Below are 22,617 nucleotides of genomic sequence, written 5' to 3' on the forward strand. Positions count from 1 at the left end.
AGAAGTTGGATTGAAAAATGGAACTTATTTTCCTCCCCTTCAGTTGAAACTCGAAGCGTCAAGAGGGAGAAGAGCTCCGTGATTACTCACTGGAAGTGGGTGGCGATGTAACCAAGCCTCAGAAATCTGCGCCAAGAAAACTGTGTTCACGTCAGCTTTGTTTGCTTGCAAAAACGGGCGGCGTTAATTATATATGTGTCTCATTCTGTTTACCCTTTCTAGCTTACAAAAGCTTCGTTTTCAGCGAAATTAGCCTTTTTTCTCATCAGAACGCGGTAATCGAAACGTAAAGATCAGCTTCTGTACGCCCTCGGTGTCCTTTTAAAGGGCTGCTGGTCGACCTTGCACTCGTCTGCTTTGAAGCATTCTCTCTCCCTTTAGCTTCGCTAGTATACCTGAAGCTGCATGCCTGGCCAAGCCCAGCGTAGCTCGTGCGGCGCCACCTGGCCAACATTTCCCGCGCTCCCGCGACGCTGGGCCAATCGTACGGCGCAATGCTACGTCAGCCTGAGAAGGCATTCACGACGTGCGTGCTCTATAACACATGAGTAATAATGAAGCATTACTGAGGAATTACTCAGCTTTACTGAGGAATTCACTTGATACAAAAGTGCACGAACAAAATTATAGCAAACGAGGTCCGAACTAATAACTGCCAGTGGCCCTCCTGCAAAAACTAAGTAGAGACAACGTGTTACACTTGGCTATAACTTTGCAGGAACGTCGTGGATTACTAATAAATGTTATTGGCTCTTATAGACACAGTGGCAAATAATAGAAGATGCCAAAATACATATAGCAACCTCTAACAACGCAGCGCACCTCCTATAAAAAGTAATATGCAGAAAACTGAAGTAATGTTTCAACACTCTCGCAAGGGAACAGCAGTTTATAACTGGTAGCGAGGCGATGGAAGTGGCAAGAGAATACGTCTGCTCAGGGCAGGTAGCGACCACAGATCGGGATGAGATTAAGAAGCATGCGGGGATAGGGAGGCCGCAGCTGGCACAGACCACGGTTAATTACTGAGATATGGGAGAGGCCTTTGCCCTGCTGTGGGTGTGGTCAGGCTGATGATAATGAATAATGTAACCAAGATTTATTCAAGGAATGGCGTTTTCATGCGTTCTGAAGTGAACGAAGGCGACCACATCATTTAACGAATGCATGTTGCGAGCTCCTTATTACGATTCAAGAAGAATGGTGGCTTGAGTTGCACATTTACGTGTGATGCGTCAGGTCGGTCTGCTTATGGCCTGAAAAATGGAGAGTTTCAGGAAACGCATGCCAATTTCCAAGAGGTTGAACAGAGGCACATCATTGGACCCAGGCTCACCCGCCAGCTTGAGATGTCAACACGCTCAGTGGGCAGAGGACGATGGCATGAACATGTTGGTCAGGCTGCACGGTTCCACGCGATGCGGGGTGCTTACAGAAAAAGCGCTAAAGTTACCTTTAATAAACTTCTATGAACACTTTTTCTTCACCGTCGGGTTGATTGTAGGGGGCCTCCTCAGGTGATCACAGCGGCCGCGGTCTCCCAAGTGCCCGTCGGCACGGCCCTTCAGAACTGTGCGCATTGCAGTAGCCGACTGACGACTGGGCGCGGCCTTGTAGGCGTGACTAAAGTCCAGCATGGGCTTTCCCGTAAGCTTGCAGTGTGCTAAGCCCTAGCTGGGTCTCACAGGTTCACTCTGTGCCCGGGTGTGGCATTGTTCTGTGAGGCATAGGAATGGATCAACTGTCGCGCTGCATTTACGCGTGTTGAAGAATGAAGGTCAACAACAACGATGTTTGCGTGTAGGCTGCTCTATGATGCCACAGCTACGGGAAATGCTCAGTGTCCACACTGCGCCATGAATACGACGAGCTGTCGGGATATTCCGGAGTCACGGTGGGAGAATGTATGTATTGTTACACCGTGCCCGGAAAGGCCCCTTATTAAAGGGCCTCAGAAAGGGGCTCTCAATAAAGTTGCGATATGTTTGGGATGCTATAAGGCACTACTTCACAAATATCCTCCAGCAAAAATTTTGTTAATGCGTTTTGTGAAAGTGAGTCATATGCGGCAAAAATTTGAACTTCGGCGTCTTCGCACCTTTCCCTCTCCTCTCGCACTCCAAAACGGCGGCGCTCCTTCGCTGGCCCCACCCACTCGGTCCGGAGTGGCCGCGGCCGTGGTAGCGCTTGGCATGTGAAAAAAATTGGCGCTGTGAACCAATGATAACCGCTGATTGCTGACGTCACTTGCACGACGTGACGTCGTATGCCAGGTTTTCGAGCGAAAGCTCGGCCCCGCGCGTGGCCGCGAGGTGCCGGGCTTTTCAAACATGTATCGCAAATTTCCCGCTCAGTTTTGAGGTCTCGTACGCTGTGTGGACTCTCGGTGGCCTGTGCTCTACATAGGGAAAGCATTGTAAAGCTCTTCAATGCAGAACGCATTCAAGGACTCCTACGCGAGACCTGAGATAAAGTTTAAGAAAGGCACCTGCGGGTTCGTAATCGGTAAATCGGCGAAGCTCAGTCTTATCACGAACGATGATGGTTGCGAACTTTTATGGCGCAAGGGCATCTGGGGCCAAAGATCGCCATGGCACAAGGCATTTTTTTTCTCTAGAAAGGACCAAAGACCCATTTCCCACTGATTTCAGCGTAGGGAAGCCGAACACCAGACCACGGGAGATATTATACCCATTTTATCACCAGTGGGTTCCAGGCGGCACATGGGACCGAACCTCGTACCTCCCGCATGAGAGGAGCATGCTCAGAACACTATGACCCCACCGCGGATTTTTATCACGAACGAATGGTGTAAATTGTAAGTCGCTAATCACACTTGGTTGAATAGCGACATATATGAAGCGACGTCAACAGCGAAAACGTGCGTTTTTTTTTCACGTTTAGAGCAGTAACCCACTAGCTGGAAATGTGAAAACAGTGAACGATTTGAGGGAAAAAAACTGTCTAAGCTCAAGCAGAGAGTGAGCACAATGCCGCACTAAGCGGTCAATTTTTAGTGAAACTTCAGGAAAGCAAGCGACAAGCGTCCGGGGTCCACAAGCGATTGCTTTGTAACAACGCAAACGCAATGATTCAGCAGCGCACGCCGGAGGAGTGGGGGCAAGGAAGCGTCAGGGGCAAACAAAAGCCCAAGGAGGAACGAAGAGCTTGACTAGCCATTCAGGAAGAGCCCATTTGGGCATAGTTGTATAATCTGATGTCTCTGAAATTGGCGTTAAAGTTGGTCACCGTCCTGTAAATCTTTGAGCCAAATTAAGCTTAGCACGTTATAAATGCAAGGTCCGCAGTTTGCTGGTTGATTTGACCTGATTTCAATTTTGGTCACTCTCTTAAGAGCTGGATTGTCTCAGGAGGGGAAGTTAAGGCCCATCTTCAAAATCAGCACTTAACAGCTGGACGTAGAAAGGAAGTGCTGAGGTTGGCTGTGAGCGTCGGCTCAAGATTTTTGTTTAAAGGAGAATCCGAGAAACTGCTTATACCTGCTTTGCTCCTCTGGAATAAAAAGTCAACTAGCAAAAATTAGCGTGCCATTTTATTTAGTTACTTTTTTGTGCTTGAAGGTTGGCTACTCTGCCTCTAATGGTTTTTTTTAAAGACAAACTGACGCAAATGTCAAGATTATACGAGAACTTGGTTAGACATTTTGCAACGCATGAAAAGCGGTGTTCATTTCACTTTTCCTTTCCAAGGTCTTGTTTCTGGCGTAACTATTTAATAACTTGATTTTCGTTGCGGTTTCCGTGAGGTCTTTATACCCCAGTGTCTCTGGGTCGAGACAATGAAGCTTACGCGCTACCCACAAGTGCACTCGCGATGCACGCTTTTCTATCCTGCAGAAAGCGACAGATATTTTGTTTCAGCACGGCAGTGGTAGAAAACATCGCACAATATTCAAAACATGGAAGAATGCTTTTGACGAAACTGAAGTAAACTAACAGTGCTGCCCGTTTCAGATTATGAGCTGCCTCCGGCATTTCGCAGGCAAGCGCGCTACACAGCTCCAGCGACATCCTTTATAGAGGCATGTCAGCTCAGGCACAGCGGTTTCCCTTCACAAGCAGTAGTACAGAACCTGCATATAGCGGCCTTCTGTGCGCAATAATCGTATCAGTATTCGACTGCATCTTTTTTCAGAACGGCTTCTACATCATCCATCTCTTGGACGCCTACGTTGGGGGTCTGGCCATACCTGTCGTAGCGCTGTACGGCATTGTGGCCATCGTCTGGATATACGGTCAGTGCTTCGCCACGTCACTGCATCTGCGTAGCTTAATTGCAATTGTGTTAATGCTGAGTAGAAGGTGTCGCATACTGGGATTGGCTCTGTATATCCGCTTAATGGCTTAGAAAGTCAGTCATCTGTGTATATATGTATCGAAGCCAGGGAAGGCATAGCTTGGCCATTGGCACTCTTTAATAATAATAATAATTAGTAACAAGAAGAAGGAGGAGAAGAAGTGCCTTTCGTTCCAGAAACTATGTTTACAATTTTAAGACAGGTCTGCCCAACCAATAAAGGCTTGTAGGGCAGTACCAGGCAGTCAGTGAATGACGAAGATATTGCAAAACAGGCCTGACAAAACAAGCAAACAAGAATGACCTTAATACCAAAAGTAAACAAGAACAAAGAAACTGTTTAATGTACCGACAGAAGAGTTTTTAAGGAATGTTTTAGTTGTTACAGCAAAGAAACTCATAAGTAGAGTCAGGCAGATAATTAAAAATTTTGGGTATCTTATAATTACGAGTGAAGAGGCCATAATCAGTGTAGCAGCGAGGCACCGTAAAACGAAGGTTATGTCGAAAAAAAACGAAAAATGGAAGGAATAAAAAATTCACTTTCCCAAAAGTGAGCACAATAAAATAGGGCATCAAAAGAGGGCAGTTGTAAAAACGAAAATAAATTGCAGTCCGGTGAAACGTCAATGTTGTGTGCCACGGATCGAAGAATGTTCCTTAGTATTGCATTTAATTTTATTTGCCAAGTTTTTTGAGCAGTGATACAAAACAGTGACTCCATGTCTGAGGATACGATAAATAAAGGAATGTGAAATAAGCTTGCGAGTCACATGATAAACCACGAAGCTTGTTACGTACTAAGATAAGATGACTATTCCAAGACATATCTCTGTCAAAAAGTATACGCAGGTATTTGACACTATTTGAAAAATTAATAGGAATGCAACAACAAATAAGACAATGTGAAGAATGTAAAAACAATGGCTCAACAAAGGGAAGCTTTTTATGTGGAGTATGAAAACAGACGAGTTTAGTTTTTGTTGATTAATTGAAATAGAATTCGCATTCGCGATTGGCGAGCGGTAGTACGCAGCTAGTGTGCATATAAAAAAAAACGACATGAGGCCAACCACGAGCAGTTACTACACTCGGACGGCTTTGGGAATCCAACCGTGGCAAGTGGGCTCAATCGGCTCTAGAGAATGGTAGAGAGAGATTTGAGGACTTCCGTCATTTCCAGCTAGCATTTGGGGCGTCGCGATTATTGGACAGTGTGTGACGTTGAACGTACCTAATCTGCACAAGAGCTCCGTGAGAAGCCGTGGTGGAGGACTCTGGACTAATTTCTACCGCCAACCGGAAAGTAATATTCATATCACTTTTATAATTTCGAAAACACAGTTACCCTTGGCGAGGTGGTCTAAGAAATTTTGGCTTTTTCGACGACTGACGTGCACTGGGAGAGGTTGCTTTGGTTGAAAGCTTCTCTAAAGCGCATGTATTTTGGCGCAATGAAGAGAGAATTGGTTAGGCCACAGCGCCGAGAGTAACTGTGTTTCCGAAATAAAAAAAAACTGATATGGGTAATACTTAATGTGGACTGCACGCCCTCTCAGTATACAAGGAACCTAACAGTAATAATTAAAAAGTTAACTATTCAGTATTCATTAACGAGCCTGCTAGTTAGAACGTCTTAGCTCTATTCTGATGTACTACACCGCTGACAATCCTATGCCGGGAAAAACGCTCTTCTAAATGAAAAAGCCTATATTTAAAGATCATGTAAAGTCTTAGATGATACACCCTGTATATGCGGGTAGGGGCCGCACTCGTCAATGTGCAGCTCCCTTCAACATGAGAGCCGATTATCGGACAAGATATGCAGGCCTATATCGGCTAAAAGTAACTGCGCTACACAACCGGCGTCGTGCATGGTGATGTTATGCGTGACAGCGGATGGAAGAAACTGCCGTCTTCCCCTGCCTTCACGCTTTAGAAACTTAGGAACTCCGGAGGGAAATATTGGGAGAGCTCAAGAACGTGGCTGTGTGTCCAGACAGCCATGTGGTGCATGCGTACGAACTATGTGGATGCGGTGGATCGTATACGTTTACTGTGGAGCCACGTGGACGCCACGTGGACTGTACGGCGCATGCGCACGCGCGTCGACGCGATCACGACTAGGCGCAAAAGGGGTCTATTATCCGGGCTTGTCTAGACAGCTTATTTTTAGGTTAGCAGGTAACACGTGAGGAAAACGTGGTTCATTTCCCAACTGACTTTTGATTTTAAATCTTCGTCGAGCTTTTTTGCCTCTGTCCACCAATTTTTGTCATTTAAACCAGCGTCTCACTGAGGCAAGTATTCCCTCATATTTATATTTGCTTTTTTTATGGCCATCAAATTGCGAATATATGAGGAAGAAATTTCTCAATGCACCTATCGCTGCAAAATGGTTTAAAGTAATTTTATTCTAATCTGGTTAGTGTCCCCCCTTGACATTTTTTCGAGAGCCGGGATGGCTGCGGCATTGTTAGTATCAAGCACTCACCACGGCAAGGGATCAGCATAGAACAGATTCGGAGGCAACAAAAACCGTCATGCAGCAGCGCACGGATAATTGTGGTTGGCTGAAAACGCGCGTTTACATAACGCAAACGCAAAAAACTCAGGTTTATCTGGTTAATAATCGGCCATTATGCGCCGTAGCAAATTAATGCCTTCTTAATTTCTCCACATGCAGGTCCCCACAACATCTCTCGGGACATCAAGTTCCTCCGCGGTCGTCCAGTTAGCAGGGCGTCCATGTTGCTGTGGCAATTCGTCTGTCCAGCAATTCTGATTGTGAGTGCGCTGCGCTGTTAGGAGAGTCAATGAAATATAGGTTTAGTGGTTAGTCCATGAATGAGGTGAATGAGGTGGCAATATCCTTAGGATAGGGTGTGCTAGAATTTAGTTGTGTGCCTTCTGCTGCTAAAAGTCTGGTTCTTCGAAATCCTGTACATCAACGCGATACCGTTAAGGAGCCTGTATCGCAGAAAAGCCGCAACCTTCGACGGCGTTCGTGGTCGGCGCCGTTGACTTGGAGAGAAAAATCCACGAAAATTCCCCACAGAAACAACCTTGACGGGCTACCTTGGTCACGCGAACTTGCGGCGTCATCACTCTCTGCCCACCAGATTGTGAGCAATCTGCCCACTGCGGTAGGTGGGAGTTAAACAACGTAGTCATTGGTCGCGAGAGGTTGCTCGGGAAGAAGAGCCAGGATCTCACAAGCCCCACCGGTGGCAGCGGCTGCCATCCCAGGACTGTGGCGCATCGCTTAACCGCTGCACCACTCCTCATGGAGTAATATGAGGAGTCCCGAGGATGTGTGAATGTAAGGGGAAAAGGACAAATTCTGCATATGTGGTCATTAACCCGTTATCGCTATCGCGTCATACCCTTAAAGAGGAGCTTAAGTGTTCCCTCCAATTTTTTCCGGCAGTTGCCTGCAGCGCATGAGTTTTTCGTCCTAGCGTTTTTTTTTTCTGAAGCGTGAATCGCATTTCGAATCAGATGAGCTAAGCAGTAAGGAATAATTCATGGTGTGTTCGCAGTCCGAGCGTGGCGCCCTCGATGGGGAAAAAAATTTTCATAAAATTTCTGTCTCTCTGTCGATCCCGATAAGTTGGCAGCCTTGTGCGCATAGAACCACTGCTAGCATGAATATATTACTTTGCTTCTTGCTAGCCATCCATTTCGCTGTACTTAAAGAACTGAAGGCGCACAAAAAAAAAGAAGCAGAATACTGACCCACTGTGAGGTATGAAAAATAATGGCGCCGCAAACTTAAAAGGATTACAGGGACCTAATTTTGAGGACATATTTCCTTCTTTACACTGATGCGAGCTGCACTACTATGTATGAAGCACCACGCGCTATTCGCCTACGACCACTAAATAATCTATAGTCGATTTTTATCATGCTGTTTCGGTTTCAACAGCCTATTGAGGACTGTGACGTCAACGTGTGTTTATAGATAATCTGAGGCACGAAAATGCACTGTAATCGCTGCGTCTACATTCGTTGTCATTCCATCTCTTGAGGCAGGCTGGGTTTAGCACTGCAGTGGATTTAAACAAGGAAGGAGTGATTTTATCTCTTTTTTTTTCGTGCTTCACGGGACCTATAAGCACATGTCGACGTAACACTAGTCGTTCGGTTGTTGAAACCCACACCGAAAGAGCACGAGACGAAAAATTCGATTATAAATTATGCATCGGCCGTAGGAGAATACCACATAGTAATTTATGTATAATAATGCCTTACGGATCTTTACAAAGAAGAAAGCATGCACCCAAAATTTAGGTATCTATACTCCTTTTCATTGTAGTCATATTACGGAATAACTGGCACTGGGGGCAGTAAGCATTCTCTTCGATATTGAAGAGAGCGTTATATTAATCGGGTACTCAAATCTATCAGATACCGCACTTCTGGCGCAAACAGGAAAGATGACACATACTGTTCAAACTTCCAAAGGAGTCACAAATAGTGTTAGAAAACTGTGTTTTTTTGGAGTACATGTACCTTGTCCTTACTGACGCCGCTGACGCATCAGTCAGTGCATCAGCGTCATCGATGGACTGCCTGTTGTCTCGTAATGGCCATCAACCAGCAGTTCGGAGGTCATTGTTTTGGTGGCAGGCGAATTTTTACGCCCATGGTGAAATTGAAGAGTTCTTGCTTCGAAATGAGCGAACTCCACGTAAACAGGTACTAAGAAAAACTCGAAAGTTTCTTATCCGCAAGAACTATAACCAGACTTTAAATTTAAATGTAAGTCAGAGCAGCTGTATAGCATCACGTACAGAAAAATTACGCACATAAATTAGTCAATATCAGGATGTAAATTTTGAATTAGGCCTATTTCAACGCCAATATCTAGATCTGACTTAGTCTTTCTCGAAAAACTACTTAATAGTAGCAGTATTAATTGAAGTTGCGCTGATTAAAAGAATGCTAAAAAGGGCATGCTGTGGATTGAGCAGAAATAAAGTAAGAACATTCATTGTGCGCCGTCAAGGCACTGTGGTGCTTCACCAACGCAAGCAAGTGAATGTGAATTTAAGCCTATGGCCACAAGCGTTTACATGACAGCCTTTTTAACTGCGAAAGCATTATTACGCTCACCAACACCACTGCCACCACCGTACGTACAGCTCCCATAAAAAGTATAGAGTCCAACGGGTTGGCTTGTGAGTACTGCAGCGTGCCTCTTTATACAACCTCAGATATCGTAATGTCTCGAAAGAAAAATTACTTCGTGCCCTCAATCCTCTCAAGCTTTGGACCTCTCGGTTCTCTAGGGAGCCCCGCTAAACAGCTTAGAAGCAAAACCTTTGGGCTGTAACTTTTGGCAGGGGGTGTACGTTCGTTGTTGTCCCGTTTCCTAGCAACGATGACGCCACATTTTGTGAAACTAAGCATATAAAACACAGTTACCTCCATTGTGGCTCGGCCAACCCCGAATTTCACCTCGCCCAACATGATGGCGGCCTCCACTTATGGCCCGGGCCATCGCCAAAATTTGGACCGGACCGCCGCTGAAATTTGACGTTGGCCGATTTGCACCAAAATCGATGTCCAATTATAACTGAGGGTGCGCCGACACTATGGCGATCTCCAGATTTGGCCCGGGTCATTTCCAGAAATTTTTCCTGGGCTGTGTTATTGTTGGCATAGCGATTACTCACGCACCTTACCCGCGTTACGACAACAGTAGCACAACGCCGTTGTAGCGTTTGGTCTTATAAATGCTAAGAATTTAATAACTCCTGTCGGGCACGTGAGTTTGCCGCAGCGGTGGCCTACTGGTTGATGAGCTTCGGGGCTCGATCCCCAGCGTTACCGGGTACCCATCGGGGATAAAATGGGCACAAGATTTCCCCTGGTCTGGTGCTCGGATCCTCAAGGGTGATATATTGATGGCGAAGGGTCTCTCGTCCCTTCTCGTGCAGACCGGGGCATGATAGTCATTGATCTCTTCAATCAAGTTGCCTTTCCGCCACTAAAATCAAACTATTGTCTATTATAATAGAGTACGAGACTCTTTATCACACTTCCTGATCGTCAAGAATGTACAGTGTCCTTCTTTGTGATTCAGCTTTATTCCTTGCACTGGAGACTCGTTACGGACACGGCTTCAGTTTTGGACATTATGCCGAAAATTTTAGACAGGCCTTTAGTAAGGTAAACTTTCATTCCGGCTAGCTCGTTTATGATCGAGAAGTGCAAAATAAAAAGCTTCCAGGGGAAAAAGTGGCTTCACTTACTTTGAGTATTTCTGTCTTTTTGCTCCTTTTTCTGTCGGCAAACTTTGGCACGCATCCACAGCACTCGGGATGCACACGCGAGATGCCCTTTTTATTACAAAATAAGCACATCCGCCCATCACACTTGGACATTTCATTTAGGGGCACGTTAAATGCCTTCTCGTCCCTTTTTCGTTCTTTTTGGCCATTTTTATTAAAATCGGCCCACAACTTTCATCGTGTTCTTTTATCAGATTTAATTTTTTTAAGTGTACGCATTTTGTGCAGGTGTCTCTTTGTACTGTTGTATGAAGTATTCTTTGTTTTTGTCTATTTACTCATTTTAATATTTGCGCCGCCATTATTTTCCGCATTGCCTTTTGGAAAATTTCCTTTCCTCCAAACTTTCGCGTTCAGCTAATAGTTTGTTACCGCAGTTCTCTATTAACTACACGGCTTTCACGTATCTGGCCTGGTCTTAACGTGTTTACGAGCGTTCACATACTCCTATGTGAATATGGTATCACGTATGCGAAAGCTTCTTGTTTTCGGTCGGCGATGCTGCAGATTACGCGCATTTTTGCTTAATTCCGATCGAATCAGACAAGTGCAGCATCCAAACGCCGTATTGAAACAAAAATACTGCCGTATGCTATCTCTCCGTGAAATTTCAGGGCTAACAAGGGAGCGGTTTAACTGGGAAATCATTTTACGGTGCGCGTTTAGCGTTACAGCAGTCTGTACATGGGCGGACGGGAACTGAACGGACAGAATTTGCGGGCAAAGGGACGCGAAAATAGAACTGTTAAGTGCATTCCTGCATTAAAACCATTGCTTTTCCGTAAGTAGACTAGCCCCAATACAGCTTGCAATGTACAATGCAGCTGGTGAGCCACATTCTACACAGCTTCTTTACACGACTTCATTGAAAACCACATTTGTAAAAAGCATTCAAGCTAACGATCTTTGCGTTACATTGCATGCCTCTTCAGGCCCTGCCACACAGGTGGTGCTTTCGCATTGCGCAGAGGTGCCTTTGTGAAACAGCCCACATTTGTCCTTTATTTTAGAAGAATGCGGAAGAGTTGCTCACGTTTTTCGCATGAAATCCTCCCTCAATATTGTGGTAAAAGAAAACCGTATTTCATTACCCCTTCTCATACCTTCCTTGCATAGGGGCCTGCCTGTGCCAGCTAGTGGCTCCTACTCTTTGGCTGTCTCTCCGTCTTTCTTATGGCCTTTAGCAGTAATTGCGCCAGTGCTTCAATGATGCCGTCGGTCCCGGGTGGGGGACAGGCATTGTTTTTTTGTGAAACGATTCGTTTACAGTCAGTAGTGGAAGACACAGAGCGGGTGGCCTAACCATTCAGGCGTATCTTCATTGGTGTGTCCGTAGTAGAGCCTGCCTTATGTTTTCGAAGTGGCGCTGCCAATTCGTGGCGACAAATTGAACTCTTGGCCTAAGCCTTCAAGAATCGCATAGCAGGCCAGGAAGCTTTTTCTATCCATTTCAAGTGCGTGGCGCGCATTTCCTGGACAGTGGCACTGATATTCACATCACAGTGCAAAAAACTAATTCAAGCTCTTGCGTGCATACCCTGGTCCCAACGAGCGCTGGACATGAGTAAGCAGCACGCCAGCGTTCGTAGTGGCTACTCTTCTGCCGTCCCTTGTCACTTCGCTCTGGTACCATAAGTTTCGATGTGTGAAAAGCCAAAGGCTATCCTAGCTATGCGCTCTTAGCGAATAAAGGGGAAGCCAAAATTGAGTAGCGAGGGCAACGTAATAAGGCAAATAGCAAGAGGAGAAAGTAGTTTTTGGAAAGGTATATCAGGTGCGCAAATGACGCAGAAGCAGTGCCAAAGCTAGAGAGCAATATCGGAATCAAAACCATTAAGAAACAACCTCAGGAACAAAGGTTGTGAAGAAAAGGCGCGGACATCATAATGAGGCAAGAAGGATTATTCTGTGGGCAGTTCCTACGCTGCGCTTAAAAGTTTCACTAAAAGTGCCGTTTCGCTTGAATTGTATCAGGTCTTACGAATGTTTTTGCTGCTTTTCTGTGCAGCTGACCGCCCTGAGCCCTCTGGCTACCTTCAGCGGAGTTTTGAAGATGGGCACTTACCAGTATCCGCTCTGGGCCAACTTCATGGGCTCTATGACTGTGGTTGCGTGCCTGGGAATCATTGCGGTCGTCAGTATGATCGTTTTCAGAAAGTACAAACGGGTAAGGGGCACTCCAACGGGTATAGTTCTGTCTAAACTACTACACTGATCCAGTACATTTTGCTCTATGAACTGCTCCATGTTATTTACTTTTACATGACATTTCAAACTTTCAAAAATTTATTGGCTCCGCGTCAACAGACGCAAGAGAGAACATATACAAACAAGCGGAGGTAGCTTAGTAATTATGTTTCAGTTTCGCAAATCGAATGTTATTTTTAAATTTCACGAATAACGTAGTTACCGGTCACAAAGCCCGCATTCCAAAGTGTGTCTGTGCTAGTGCTCAACTTGGCACACTGTAACGGCGTACGACTGCTTTGAGGAGTGTGCTCGGGCATGAGGCGCCGTTGTCCTCAGTGGCACAGTTCTTGCAGATTGCGGGCTTGAGAATGACTGCATCAGAAGAGTCAGTTACCACGAGCGCTCTTGTTCGGTCTTTCATGCAGATTTCTGCTTTCGGCTGTATTCACTTCTGGGCAACAGCTGCAAGTTTATGCGCATTTTATTCTCGATTCTGCTCATTAATGAATGAGTTTTATGGTGTCCAGATATTCCAACGAATCAATTCTTCAAGCCTTCTAATCTGTTCCCCACCAACTAGGTCTGCTATGGCTTCGCAAGAAGTATATTCATGTGGTGAACCATAAATTCTTAGGAGTCATTTAAGCACTTTCTCGGGGAGAGCGCACCTGAGACTGCCTACCTTAGATTACACATCTCTCAGTAGCCATCTTGAACCGAGCGCTTGCACTGAGCGATGATAGAGCGGCCCGAATTAGCATTCTGCGATGTCCCCGGTGTCATGCCAAGGTATGTGCAGTATCACTGAGCGCCACATCACGATACGGATGTGAGGTGGAGTGCCGTCGAACGTACCCCACTGGAAGAGTTGCCGAACCGATCACAAAGGAGTCGTCACAAGCAAAGTGACAAAGAATCTAGCGTAGCATGGACGCTGTTGGTGACAATATTGCTAGTGGCTATTAACCGGATGTTTGACTGCCGGTTGTTTCTGGGGAATTGTTGAATTAAATGCGTGTTTTTTCTGTAACCTAAACATCTGAAATTTTTTTTGTTGCATTTCACCTGTTATAAGAAAGCACAAAAAATCGTAATGGTGATTTTTCTTCCAGCATTATCTACATAAATATTCAAATCTAGTGACCTAGAATGGTACGCACCCATATAGAATGTTTTTGAAGAAAAGTTTATTCTATGAATGCGCCAAAAAGCTGTGGCTCGGTTAAAGAAGTTATAAAAAGCGAACATTCGCTACAAAATGATAATCCTATTTCAGTGAAAATAATACAGAACGGATATGCAGAAACGGAAAATTAAAATGTGCGAGGCCTACCTTGCGTTGTAAAGCTGCTCGTGCGGTGTGTCGGTTCGCGCCTAATTTAGTATTCTTGTTACTATCCAGGACATCAAGGAGGCGGTCAAGCCGCATTCGCTATGGGGTCCAAGGGACCCCGCACTCCTTGAAGCCTACAGGAAACATCAAAGGTCCTGGCGGTCTCGGTATCGGCTTCGAGCGGCAGCACACCTTAATGCTAGCATGCAGAAGATAGGTGACCTGCCAGAAGAGGACTGACGGGATTGAACCAGGCTGTGCTGGGTCACCGGCCCACGGCGTTAAGAAGGAAAGATTAATGCGATCCATCGCCAGTGGTTGTGCCGTTAAGCCGCAGTTCTCGCACCAAAATTATGAACGTTTCACCTAATACGCCTGTTTTATTTATAAAATCGGTTTACAATATATCTGCCGTTTTATTTCAGAATTCTGTTAAAAAAAACAAACTTCTCTTTGCACCAACACACTTTTCATGCCACCAGGTTTGTACGACAGGTGTACAGTGGGCGAACAAATTTCTCTGGACCGCATGTGCCACAAACCAAGCTCTATTAGTCACCGGCTGGAAACCACACTTATGGAGGTGATTGTCAATGTTCTGTTCTCTTACATCTACAAGTGTGATCTCCAAAATTCGGCTAATAAAGATATCGGCTTTGTTCTCGAAGCACACCATTAAGACTAGGGTTCTCAACTGTATATGTTTAGAGCTTTTACTTGAATATTTCAGCTTGTACTGCCTTACTTTCGCAGCCCGAGAGAAGTCTACCCCTAACGCTAAGTTAAGAAACTTTTCTGCCGGGATTTTTTCGTATTTCCAGCCACAGGGTCCGCATGTCATAAAAAAAGTAAGTTTACCTGAAAGCATAGTGTATATTTCGGTTTTGACACTCGCTCCCCGCTGCGGGGGAGAGCGTGCAGAGATAACATTCGCACTGTATACATGTGGGGACCGCCGCGAGGCGGCGGGCTCTGCAGCGCGGAGACGTGATGGGGAAAAAGTCTCTAGGAACCGAGCAGGTGTTGAGGAATGAACAGAGAAGCGCCCCACGAAAAGTGGAATTATAATCAGAGCGACTCAGAAACACAAAAAAAACGGCCGAGGCTTAGCTTGGTTAAGCCTGGTGATTGCGAAGCAATAGTGTGTTATTCTCAGATCATTTTCCTTCTCTCGAAACGCACGTTCCTTCTCGAGCCACTGCTGCCGATGTTCCGGGGTTTCTTGGACACTCCTCTGCCGTTTAGTCGCGTTCTGAACTAGTAGAAGGAGACTCACTGTCGGGCAAACTCATAATTTCTTCCTTTGCTTCTGCTGTTTCCACAGAGGAGGTTGCACGTTGTCGCCGAGCTGCATACTGGGCACGTCTCTTAGGAAGTCGTTCTTCTCGTTCTTCTTCCGTCTCCGTAGCTCGCTGATGCTTCCTCTTTGCATTCTGCCGAGCTGCCTTGTTCGTAGGCACCATCGTAACATCTGGCTGTATGACTGCCTTGGCGAGAGGAGTGGAGCTGTTCAGTTCAGTTCAATTCAGAAAAACTTTATTTCTGGCAGATGGTGGTCTCCCTACCCCCTCTCAGGCTCGGCCGAAGCCTAAGCCCGATTAGGAGAAGAGGCCGTCGGCTGAGGACGGTGTAGCTGATGCTTCACGGCCTCAGCCGCCACGCGGGTGGCTTTGCGCTGCGCGTTGGGTTCCGCGCTCCGCAGGAGCGCCTCCCAGGCTTCAAAACTATTTATTTCTTCCTTAGTCCCTGGTGAGCTAAGACATTCCCAAGTTATGTGGTTTAGTGTACCCCTTTCCCCACAGTCGATACATTTTTCGTCACCTGGGTTCTTAGCAATTTTGACTGGCGATATGTGTACCCCCTGCTTGGATCCTCCTCCAGATATACGCCTCTTTGTGAGTAAGGGATACGTCTGGAGGAGGGTATATTCTTCTTCCTAATTTGTAACCATCCGTAATTTCCTTGTACGTGATTGGGGCATCCTTAAGATTTGTGCAGACCGGTCGCTCCGCTGCTGCCCGGATGTAGGTTACTCGGGCTAGCAGGTGAGCGGCCTCGTTACCAGCTATTTCTTCATGTGCTGGTATCCAGAATAGTGCAGCAGACCTATAATTTGGCATGCTTTCCAGAATGCGTTTGGCTTCCCAAGAGACCAAGCCCTTACTAAAATTTCTGACAGTGGATTTACTGTCGCAAAGAATGTACCCTGCATTAGATCCTGCCAGGGCGAGCGCCACCGCCACTTCTTCAGCAGTTTCCGTGTTCTGGGTTCTGACTGAAGCTGTGATCAGGGGTTCTTCCTGACCGTCTACAACGGCCGAAACCGCAGCCCCCTCCAGACCCCCAGCAGCGTCTACGTATGCTACCTCCTCAGCAGGCAGCTCTCTGAACTTTTTTGCCATAGCCTTGGCCCTATGTTTTCGTCTATCTTTGTGGAACTGAGGGTGCATGTTTTTCGGTATGGGAGGAATTTTTATTTTGGACCTGATGTCGAGAGGTATATCTACCTTGCCCTCTATTTTGCTGTCAGGCTGTACCCCCACCCATTCCATAATTTTCCTGCCTGTCCGGGTTTTGCTAAGTCGTTAAAGCTGTGAAATTCTAACTGCTTCCTTAAGCTCCGCCCATGTGTTATGAACCCCCATTTTTTCTAGTTCTTCAGTGGATATATTTACACGTAAACTTAGGGCTCTTTTTACACTTTTCCTAATGATTATATTCAGTCTGTCTACCTCCCCTTTGTTATGTTCCATGAAGGGGGTGGCGTAGCAGATCCTGCTTGTGATGAAAGCCTGCGTGAGCCTGAGCAGGTTCCGCTCCTTCAACCCCCTTCCTTTGGTAGCTATTCTTCTAATTAACCCTGCTATCTTATCTGTATACTGTTCCAGTTTCTTTATTGTGCTAGCGTTCTTGCCTTGGGAATTGATGAAGAAACCAAGGATTCTGATTTCCTCAACTCTGGGAACCTTGCGGCCCTCAACTATGATGTTGATGTCTGGCTTAGGTCCGTATATTCCTTTGGCGTACACTAGAACCTCTGATTTTTGAGGAGACCAGGCCAGCCCTCTCTTTGGCATATTTAACAATGATGTCCGCAGCCTGTTGTAGCTTATCTCTGGCTTCGAACGTACCAGGTTCGCTGATCCAAAGATTTATATCATCGGCGTACAAGCTGAATTTGAGGTTTCTAATTCTGTTGAGCTGGGGTGGGAGTCCTCTCATTGCTATATTAAAAAGAAATGGGGATAGTACTGCCCCTTGTGGCGTGCCGGACCCCCCTATCTTAATTGGTTCCGACTTTGCATCCTGAAACCTCAGTATCGCTTCTCTGTTTGCGAGAAAGTCTTTTATGTAGTTGTATGTTCTTAGGCCCAGGTTTGCTTCCTTTATGCCTCTAAGTATAGCTTCATGCCTAACATTATCGAATGCCTTAGGTCTAGGCCTAATATAACTTTCAACTAATGTGAACGGTTCCTGATTATATCCTGCTCTAGTGTTAGCATTATATCCTGAGTGCTTAACCCTGGTCTGAAGCCAACCATCTCGTGTGGCCATTTGTTATTGTCCTCGATATGCCTGGAAAGTCTGTTGAGCACTACATGAGCACTACATGCTCCATTACCTTTCCTACACAGGACGTAAGTGAGATTGGTCGCAAACTATTGAGTTCCTCGGGTTTCCCCGGTTTTGGTATAAATACTACTTCTGCCTGTTTCCAGGCTTTGGGAATCTTTCCGGTTTCCCATACTTTCCCAATGTAGGCCGTGAGGTTGGTGACGGATACATCATCAAGGTTTTTAAGTACCTTGTTGCCAATGCCATCTGAGCCGGGTGCCGACTTAGTTTTTAGATTGCATAACGCAACACGCACCTCCACTTCCGTGATTGATGCATACAGCTCCGGGTTGTCCTCACCACCATATTCTGGTAGAGGCCCAGCCGGTTCCTGGTTGATATATACTTCTGCCAGACGCTCGCATAGTTGTTCATCTTTGCCGTTGAAACTGTGCCTGACTTTCGTTTGTCTGACTCTTGCCTCTGATTTGGTTTTATCTGGGTCCAATAAGTGTCTGATTATATTCCACGTCTTTGTCAGACTCATTCCCTTTTCCATCTGGTCGCAAGCGCTTAGCCAATTTTGCTCGCATACCTGAAAGGCATGCTTTTCTATTTCCCTGTTGAGTTTGCTTAGGTCCCTCGTTATCCGCCTGTCGTTCTTATTTTTCTATTTCCTTTCCTCGAGGGTCGTTTTCTGCCGAAAAAGACTGAGAAGCCTGCTGTCCACGTTTTGTGGGGCGTCCTTGTCCTCTACCTCAACTGTAGTGTCCTCTACGTGTTTTTTCAGCAGGGTGGTCCACTCGCATATGTCGGTTATGCTGCCCATGTGTTCTGCTTCTCTTATGGCCCTAAATTTATCCCACTCCGTGATGGTTGGCTTCTTATATTTTCTCACCGCGATGCCCTTTCCTAAAGTGAGGGATATGATGATGTGGTCGCTACCTAGGTTCTGCCCTGTGGTGGCCCAGGTAGCCTTAGTAATGTTTCTGCTGAGGGTGAGGCCCGGAGAAGTATCCACCTTTCCTCCTGATCCTTCTCTCGTTGGCGTGCAGGGATCGTTATGCAGTGTGATTCCTAGGTCTTGAATGCATTCTAGCAATTGCCGACCCTTGGAATTTGCCTGCTTGTAGCCCCACTCCGGATGGGCCGCGTTGAAATCACTCATAATAACTAAGGGACATCTGCCTGCGATTTTGATTGCCTCCTTAAAGGTGGCTTCTAAGTTGAATTTCTGACTTGGGTTGCTGTAAACGTTAGGAAGAAAAATGCTGTTAGATTCCCTCCTTCCGGTGATTATTTCAACAAAGACGGAGTCTGGTCCTTCGGACTCTATGTCATGTTTTATGACGGCCAGATTCTTTTTAACCAAAGTTGCCACCCTGGAGTCCGTCTTCCCGTTCCCGTAAAACTTACAGCCGGCTATTGTGGCCCCTGTTTTCGATGTTTCCTGCAGGGCCACGGCTATGGGTTCGACACCGCACATCGTTATGTACTGTTGCAGTAGCGCTCGTTTTCTGGCAAAGCCTCTGCAGTTCCACTGCCACAGAGCTTTAATCTCCGGGATTTCCTTGGGATTACTGTGATTGGGTTCGTTTTGTTCGTTTAAAAATTCCTCTATTCGGTCAATTTTGTCCCCGAGGCTTGTCCCGATAGTGTTGACCGCAGCCGAGAATGCTTGCATTTTTTCGTTTATATCTTTTATCTGTTCCTGAAAAATCTTAAAATATCCCTCGTATCCCTTATTTTTGTTTGCCTGATCTCTGACTTGTTTTTATAATGGGTCCAAGTCTCCACTTTTCCTTTTTGGCGGTGGGGGTCTGGCCTCGTCTTGTTCCATGCAATCAGCTGACTCTGTTTGTACCAGGCCTGTCGTAGTGTTTTCCTCCACTGCCGGTCTCTTAGCTGTCGCCGCGGCATCCTGGAGAGCCTGGCCGTTTGAGATCTGAGCTTTAAGCACCTTAATTTCCTGAGTTAAGGATGTTATGAGCTCCCTCTGTGTTGCATTTGCTTTCTTTAGCTCCTCTAGTTCTTGATTTATAGCCTGGGAGGCGCTGCTAGCAAAGCTCACCCGTTTGGCTTCTGCTCCATTCTGCTGGTCCCAGGGGTTTGTCGGGTCCCTAGACGGCAGCCCAGGACCTTTCCGTGTCGCCGCCAGGCTCTGCCTACTTCCTGTGGTGGTCACCTCTGCATCTGCCGCAGCGTTGTCCCTAGTTGCAGATTTGGACCGGGATCTCGATGCGGTCCTGGATCCTGGCCTCGAACTCGACCTGGACTCCGAGTTGGATCTCTCCCTGTGGCCTGGTTTTGTTCTAGACATGGGGCGGCTCCTGTCGAAGCTGCCAGTTGCTTCCTCTTCTTTTTGGTGCTGTTGTTGTTGTATTTCTGTTTTCTCCCATATCCTTTTCTTCGTGAGGTAAGGGATCCTATAGATGTTCTTGCACCTGTTGTTTCTGAACAGATGTGGTTTTCCGAAAAGTTGGCATTCAGGATGACAATCGTGCTCTTTCTCTGGGTTTTCTTGGCCGCATCCACGGCACGTCCTCTCATATGGGTTTGGGCATACGTCTGCCCTGTGTCCCAGTTTGCCGCACTCGTAACAGACCTCATATTTCTTTTGGTACAAGTAGCACCTCATACTCATTCCCAACATAAAAATCGGCATGGGAACTCGCCAGTCCTCAAAAAGGACCATGATGGTCTGTCCCTTGCCGAATCTTCTCACCCCCAGGATGGGCGGGTTGCGTTCATCCATTCTGATGATTCCTTTCAGCTGTTCACTGGTGCGTGCGGTGTCTATCCCATGAATAACACCTTTCCCGCAGTTTTCTGGGGCGACCTCGTAGGCCGTGACGTCTACAACGGAGTCCATGCTCGTGGCCAGGCCCTTGATCCTCAAGTATTTACGTGCCCTATCTTCATTCGTGGTAGCGATCAAGATGGACTGCTGCTTTAAGTTCGGGATAACCGTGTCCTTCGCCGCTTCCATCAGGTCGACTCCAGCTGCCTGGGCGATCACGCAGGCTAAGTTCAGGCTTCCAATCTTATGGAGGATGCTCCCCACTCCTCCGCTTGGTCTCAGCACTATCTTCAAAGCTTCGCTTGGCAGTCTGATCGGTAGTTTTTCAACCGACCTCTCCGCTAGTCTTCTGCCGCGTAGCGGCCGGTATCCCTTCATCCTCGCGGGCTCCTCTCCACCGCCGACGCTGGCCAGCACTGGCACATCCCGCTTTTTCTTCCTCTCGAACCAATTTCCTTCCCGTAATTCTTCTTCCGCAGCTGTTCGTCCATCTACGGTAACCATGTTGAAGCTCGTAGCGACCACTTCGGCTGCCGGGGCCGGCGAAGACCCGGCGTGCATGGCTAGGCAGCAAAGGCTGCCCTTCTGCCTCAACACGTGGTCGAACTTAAAATGGTCGTAAAACCTCAAAAATTCGGCCTACCTTCGAAATAATGGTATCCGTAGGCAGGGCTTGTACATCCAGAGCCAAATCCAGCGATATTTTCTATCGATGGTGCTCCTAGTTTTCATACGCAGCGGATTTCTACAGAGCAAACGGACGCACGTCCGAGCAGTGCCGCGTCCATCGCCGGTCCGAGCGGATCTGTTTTATACAGCTGGTGTGACGTCACTCTGACCGTAGTGCCCCCGGTGAGAGGAGCGGGAGTTAGGCCGCCGTTGGTGGCTACCGCCTCGCCTCGCGACGGCGTGAGATGGGGCCCCGTTTTTACACAGCTTGTGTGACGTCACACCGACCGTAGCGCCCCTGGTGAGAGGAGCGGGAGTTAGGCCGCCGTTGGTGGCTACCGCCTCCCCTCGCGACGGCGTGAGATGGGGCCCCGTTTTTACACAGCTGGTGTGACGTCGTCTAGGTCACGTAGTGTGACGTCACGCAGCGAGGTCACGCTAAAGGTGGGATTCCTCCGCCGGCTGTTGAGGTGAGCGGACGTGCGTCCGCTGAGCTCCGTCGACTACGGGGGCTGCGCCGCACCCAGGGCCCTGGATGCGCACAAAACAAGCTGGAATCATCGACAAGAGTCTACCGAGCGCCGGCCTGGCCGAAATTATCAAGGTGGGAGCGGAATTTTTCCATCTTAAGAGCCGCACAAGTGCCGAGAGCCGAGGGAGCTGCTAAGCCTAACGAGGCCTAGGAGCGAGAACAAAGACCGGACCCCCTCGACGGCACTCCGGGGCGACTCCAACAGACATGGAGGTCGTAGAGGGGATTGAAATTGATCCTGAGGAGATGAAGATACCTGGACAATGGTTCAAAGCCAAGAAAAACGGAAAGATAATACCGGAAGAGACTGAAGCCGGCGGCCACATGGCAGCGCCGGAACAGCGACGCAAGGAAAGACGCGTGCGGGAAAGAAGCTCGCCGAAAAATCGGTGGAGAGGCAACGAATGAAGATTCCAAGCGACTACGAGAAAGTTATTATGAGACCGCAAGGAGGCCTGGAAAGACTGATGAAGTTCGGCGGCACCTACCTGGCTGATGCAATCAGCAGGGCGGCAGGCATAGGCGACGAAGGAGCTGGAGACATTTTCACCTTCAACTTAAAACAACAGTCCGTGCTCATCGCAACGTTAGACGAAGGGAAAAGAAACCGCTACATGGCGGTGCGTGAAATCATCGTGGGGAAAGAAGCTATAAGCGTCAACGCATATATGGCGGTACCAGAAGACTGCGGGAGGGGTGTTATATACGACGCCCCCACTTTCTGGTCGGAAGAGGAGATTATGAGGAGACTAAAACTCTTTGGAAATATGAACCCCCGGTTCTAGGGGTAAGAAGATTGGGAAAGGACACAAAAGCGGTCCTCATCCTGTTCGAAAGCAAGGAGGTTCCGTGGCGGGTATTCCTCTCAGCGGCGCCAACCAAATGGGTACTTTACAAAAAAAGTACGAGGTCTGCTATGCAT

General features: G+C 47.2%; 1 protein-coding gene across 1 annotated transcript in view; it reads left to right on the top strand.

Moving 5' to 3' along the window:
• LOC144107485 (sodium- and chloride-dependent glycine transporter 1-like) overlaps window positions 1-14,535 on the top strand; it is a 29,889-nt gene extending 15,354 nt beyond the window's left edge. The window contains exons 7-10 of the mRNA XM_077640505.1: window positions 4,156-4,255; window positions 7,004-7,104; window positions 12,625-12,783; window positions 14,209-14,535. Coding sequence (XP_077496631.1) covers window positions 4,156-4,255; window positions 7,004-7,104; window positions 12,625-12,783; window positions 14,209-14,379 — 531 coding nt within the window. The 3' untranslated portion in view covers window positions 14,380-14,535. The remainder of the gene's footprint in view (window positions 1-4,155; window positions 4,256-7,003; window positions 7,105-12,624; window positions 12,784-14,208) is intronic.
• The last annotated feature ends 8,082 nt before the right edge of the window (window positions 14,536-22,617 follow it).

Source organism: Amblyomma americanum, chromosome 10 (genome assembly GCF_052857255.1).
Source record: "Amblyomma americanum isolate KBUSLIRL-KWMA chromosome 10, ASM5285725v1, whole genome shotgun sequence".
NCBI lineage: Eukaryota > Metazoa > Arthropoda > Arachnida > Ixodida > Ixodidae > Amblyomma > Amblyomma americanum.